Source organism: Nicotiana attenuata, unplaced genomic scaffold (genome assembly GCF_001879085.1).
Source record: "Nicotiana attenuata strain UT unplaced genomic scaffold, NIATTr2, whole genome shotgun sequence".
Classification (NCBI taxonomy): Eukaryota; Viridiplantae; Streptophyta; class Magnoliopsida; order Solanales; family Solanaceae; genus Nicotiana; species Nicotiana attenuata.
The window spans coordinates 482,550-488,244 of record NW_017670426.1 but is presented as its reverse complement, the minus strand read 5'-3'; the positions used below and the strand labels follow the sequence as shown (position 1 = coordinate 488,244).

The window sequence follows — 5,695 nt, the reverse complement described above, 5'->3', positions numbered from 1 at the left end:
CCACGATCCGGAACAACTTCTGAGTGCCGAAATGTCCGAACTCGCTCAAAACTCACCCCGAAACTCATCCGAGGCCCACGAAACCTCAACCAAATGTACCAACACATCCCATAACATCATACGAACATAGCCCCACTCTCAAATCACTTCAAACAACGCTAAAACCACGAATCAGATGCCCAAACACATGAAAATCACTATGAACTTCAAGAACCTCTAGAATTGCAACCAAGCGTCCGAACTATAGCAAATCAACTCCGAATGACACCAAATTTTGCAGGCAAGTGCCAAATGACATAACGGAGCTGTTCCAACTTTCGGAATCACATTCCGACCTCGATAACACAAAATTAAACTATGGGTCAAACCTCTCCATTTTCCAAACTTCCAACTTTTCCAACTTTCATCGAAATGCCTCAAATTACCCTATGGGCCTCCAAATCCAAATCCGAACACACGCCCAAGTCCAAAATCACCATACAAAGCTACTGACATCATCCAAAACTCATTTCGGAGCCGTTTACTCAAAAGTCAAATTCTCTCCGCTTAAGCTTCCAGAACTATATTCCTTCTTTCCAATTCGACTCCGATTCATTCAGAAACTGAATAACCTGCTCACAAGTCAATATACATAATGTGAAGCTGCTCTTGACCTCAAACTGCCGAACCGATGCAATTGTTCAAAACGACCAGTCGGAATCGTTACAGTACATTTTTACTGATATATTTTTGATTGAACATAGCTTGAGTTGCAAATAATGGATGTGACAAACTAACCCCTGCCCTAAATGAGTTAGGCAAGAGGCCAACCAAATTGTACGCGCCGACAAAAAGATTCCGAACATCTTTTTTTTTGGACACTAGATTCGTCCGACAAACCTTCAATGCCTACCACCGTGGATCTGGTTAACCCCAATGACCCACCCACCACTTTTACCTAATCAAGTGGAGTAATAAATTATACAACTACCAACCAAATTCACGTGGGAGATGGTCCCCGCTTCCCACTTGATACCAAAGTTGCCCACTTTCCAACTCACACAACAACAATTCAGCCAAATCCAACCCCCTTAGGTCCCTATTCGATTCCACAAAATCAATTAATACCCCAAACACAGGGAGATCTGAACGACGAGATCTGCAGCAGAAAGACCTGTTAGTCTCAGAACAGATCCAAACGGACGGATGAGTTTGAAAGGATCTTTCCTGGAAGAGGAAAAATTCGTATTGGAGCTAAAGATATGCAACACGTGTTCATTGATTTTGACAACAAGGATGATCATATGGATGTATATGCCAGACCTTTCTTGCAATTTGGGGATCATGTAATGAAAATTCAGAAATGGACTAAGAGGTTTAAAGCGGGTGCTAAAACAACCTTGACCACTATCTGGATTAACCTTCCGGATTTACCTTGGCATTACTATGAATGGGCTGCTTTGTGCCTGTAAGCATGGATAAGGCCACTCTCTCAAAGACAAGGCCTACTGCTGCAAAAGTAAGGGTTGAGATTGACCTAGCTAAGCTTATGATTAACGAGGTTTTAGTTGAAATACGGAAGAAGGATGGTAGCTTGGAAACGATCGTGCAGAAAGTGGAGTATGAGACCTTTCCTGCTTATTGCTTTCATTGCAAAGTGCAGGGTCATAGTGATGACAGATGCAGGGTCCAACATCCTGAATTTAGGAAGGGAGCAGCAACCTCAGATAAGCCTAAAGAAGGAGACAGGATCCTATTTAGGGATTCAGGGTCTTACCAGCAAACCCAACAAAATAAAGGAACATACACCTATGCAGGTGGATACGCCAAAAAGCCAACTAGTGCCTCCAACTGTACCTGGGAACCCAATCGATCAGGAGATTCGAGCTGTCAGCGTAGGAGAAGCTGGGGATGAAGCTTGGCAGGAAGTTGCAAGAAGAAAAGGAAAAGGCTTAAGCAACAGAAGGAATGAAGCCTCCAAAAATAGTGCAAAAGAATCTAAATTGATCCAAAATTCTCAATCGAATGGAGGGTCTCGATATTTCAGAAGGAAAAATGGTCAAAATGTCATTACTGTCAATCACAATGATAGTGGGCAGCAAATTAGCATGGATGTTACAATCAATGGGAGCTTGGTAACTGGACAAAAGCCTTCACAACCACGAAAGACAACCAGACTAGACAAAGAAAGGACCTCTAAGAAAAAGGCAGTGAAGCCTTTATTCAAGGAGATTCAGAGACCTGTCGGGAAGGTGAAGCAAAGGAAGGAGACTTTTCTACCTGCCGCGGAAGACCACTATCAAATTATGCAAGAATCTATGCTTCAAGTCAACCAGGAAGAGATGAGTGCGATTAGAAAAAAGAAGAGACGTTTGGCCACCACTATAAGCATCCCAGATGAGGTTAGATTGAGGGAGGAGGAGGAAACTAACTACGAGATGGTAAGCCAAGTTAAAATGTTTGGCTTGGATCCTGAGCTTTCAGCTAGGATTGTTGCAAGGAATGCTAAATAGAAGGAGAAGGAAGCCTTAGATGGTGAACCAACATTTCATGATGCTCTTAGTGTTCAATGTTTGGTTAACTCTCAGAATGATGACTATGAGCAACTCACTCAAAATGGTGAACATGCAGATCCTAGAGGGGGCAGCACCAATATCACTAATCCTTGTTCCAACAATGGTGAGGAAGATATCCGAGCTAACTGTCTAAACGAGAACTTTAATGATGTTGGAGGCTCTCTCACCAGAACTGGAGACCTCCAAATCAGATGACGAACAACAAAGGCGGGGCAAGAAAAAACTTGAAGATGGTAGTAATTGTGCCAGGCAAGTGCGCCAAAGTGTTACCTATTTCAACAATCTGTCTCCTAGAGGGGTAATAAGCTCAAATGTTGGGAGAGCTGTAATGTTCCTGAAGGGAGGCAAAAGAAACAACAAATTGGAGACAAATGGCCTAATATGTGATGTTTCTCATGATTAGTACAATTTCATGGAATATTAGAGGTATAGGCTCTCAAGGAGCTTGTGAAAGACTCAAAATTCTCATACAACAATACAAATTACCATTTGTAATTCTACAAGAGCCAATGGTGAATTCCAGGAAGATTGACAAATATAAAAGGATACTGGGATATCAATCTTGTTTTTCAAATTGTGCCAACAAGATTTGGATATTTTGGTCCTCTGACTATGTGATAGATATTCTGGAGGATAGAGAACAACATGTTCTCTTGCGGATTTCTAACTCTATAGGTACTCAACCCTTTTACATTTCTGCTCTCTATGCAAAGTGTGATGAGACTTCGAGATGTGTCTTATGGGAGGAGCTTAGAGATTTAGCCAGTGGGGTTAATGGTCCATGGGGGGTGGTGGGTGACTTTAATGTTGTTTCATGTGAGGAGGAGAAGAAAGGAGGAAGACCTTTCAGAGTTGAAAATAGTTTGGATTTTCTGGCTTGTTTATCTGACTATGGACTTCAGGATGCTGGATATTGTGGCTCTCTGTTCACCTGGAGTGAAAACAGGGATCCCCCCAATACTATTTGGGAGAGGTTGGACAGGCTGGTCTACAATGCAGAATGGTTTGATGCATTTGGGAGCACAGTCGTCACCCACCTATCTAGGTCTTGCTCTGACCATGCTCCATTACTGATATCTGCGGCCAGCACTGACTGTGATTTTGTAAAGTATTTTAAATTTCTCAATATATGGGTAGAACATGAGGAGTACTTGGGAAAATTCAACAAGCCTGGTCAGAAGAAGTTTTTGCAATCCTTTGTACATCTTTCATCAGAAGCTTAAGAAAGTGTGTTCTACTCTCAGTGCTTGGTCCAGACAAGCTTTTGGTGATATATATGAAGAACCAAAGAGGCTTGAAGCTCTCATAAGAAGTTTGGAGGAGGCAATGATCTCTGATCCATCTCCTTAATGCAGAATGAACTTATCTAAAACAATAGCGGAATTTACTAGATTTTTAAAGCTGCAGGACTCAATTCTGAGGCAGAAGGCAAGAGTTAAATGGTTGACAGAGGGTGATGATAACACAGCTTCCTTTCATGCTGAAATCAAGGATAGAAGGAGGAAATTAAACATCCAAAGGATCAGAGATGATAATGACAACCTTATGGAAGGTACTACAGAGGTGGAAGGAGCAGCAGTCAGATTCTTTCAACAACTATTTGGTGCTGAAATAACCATTGAAGATCTTACTGTGCTGGATGTGGTGAAGAGAACTGTTACTGAAGAAGATAATGCTTTCCTCACTGAAATACCAACCATGGAGGAGGTTAAAAAATGTGTCTTCATGTTGGATGCTGATAGTGCACCTGGACCTGATGGTCTTACTGGCAGGTTCTACCAAAGTGCTTGGTCTATTATTGCTGAAACTGTGTTTAATGCTGTAGTGGCCTTTTTGGATGGAGCTCAGTTACCAAGATTTTTCACTCACACGTGTCTTGTAATGCTTCCAAAGGTGGAATCCCCTCAAACCTTCTCAGACGTTAGGCCTATTAGTTTGTGCAATGTGTCTAGCAAGATTATTGCTAAGCTCTTAAATGCTAGATTAAGTACCCTGTTGCCTCGAATCATTTCACATAATCAGAGTGGATTTGTTAAAGGTGACATAACTGAAAATATTTTGTTGGCTCAAGAGATTGTGAATGATATTGGGAAACCTGTTGAGGGGAGCAATGTGGTTATGAAATTAGACATGGCAAAAGCATATGATAGAGTATCATGGTCCTTTCTCTGCCTCATGCTGAGAAAAATGGGTTTTGCTGAGAGCTGGATTGACATTATTCATAGATATATTTCAAACAATTGGTACACAATAATTGTGAATGGGAGTAGGCATGGATTTTTTAAATCTGGTGAGGGCTCAAGCAAGGTGATCCCCTCTCGCCTTCTCTTTTTGTTTTGAGTGCTGAATTGTTATCCCAATTATTGAATGAACTCCAGAAGCACATAGGGTACAAAGGTTTCTACATGAGTAGTCATGGTCCACAAATCAACTATCTCGCCTTTGCCGATGATACTATTTTATTTTGCAATGGTGGGAAAGCTACTCTTGAGCTTATCCAAACTGCATTAGAAACATATGAACAAGTTTCTGGGCAGAAGATCAATAATTCTAAATGCGGTTTCTCATTGGCTTCTTCTGCAACACAAAGATCCATTCGCAGGATTGAGGAAGTAACAGAGATGAGACATGAACCCCTTCCTATCAAATACCTCGGTTGTCCTATATATTCTGGTAGAAAAAAGTTGTCTGCCTTTGCAGGGATGGTTAGCAAGGTGATTAACAGGATCAAGGGATGGTATTTAAAGCTACTTTCTTCTGGAGGCAGGGCAGTTCTTATCAGGCATGTTCTATTGGCCCTGAATGTCCATATATTGGCTGCGGTCCATCCAACCAAGGGTATTATCGCTACAATTGAGAGGTACTTAGCTAGATTCTTCTGGTCTGGGCAAGAGACTAGCGACAGATACCATTGTTCGGCATGGTCCAAACTTTGTTTTCCATATGAAAAGAGGGGCTAATTTTAGAAAGTTGGAGGATGTCTGCAAAGCCTTCACAACAAAGCAATGGTGGAGGTTCAGAACAACAAACTCCTTATGGTCCCAATTTGTCAAAGCCAAATATTGTAGAATCTATCATCCATTGATTAGTCAATGGACTACTGGCAAATCCCTTAATTGGCAGGCTATGTGCAAATTGAA

General features: G+C 41.6%; 1 protein-coding gene across 1 annotated transcript; it reads left to right on the top strand.

The window, feature by feature from the left end:
• The first annotated feature begins 3,064 nt into the window (after positions 1–3,064).
• Positions 3,065–3,905, top strand: LOC109239246. Its single transcript, XM_019405788.1, has 2 exons — positions 3,065–3,658; positions 3,771–3,905. The coding sequence occupies exons 1-2, from the start codon at positions 3,065–3,067 to the stop codon at positions 3,903–3,905; spliced, it is 729 nt and encodes a 242-aa protein (XP_019261333.1).
• Positions 3,906–5,695: the final 1,790 nt, after the last annotated feature.

Bases quoted from the DNA above. Each gene is read 5' to 3' on its own strand.
- LOC109239246 (XM_019405788.1), top strand. From the start codon at position 3,065: ATGGTGAATTCCAGGAAGATTGACAAATATAAAAGGATACTGGGATAT. The intron at 3,659-3,770 runs GTAAAGTATTTT...ATCTTTCATCAG, and splicing joins CCAGCACTGACTGTGATTTT to AAGCTTAAGAAAGTGTGTTC.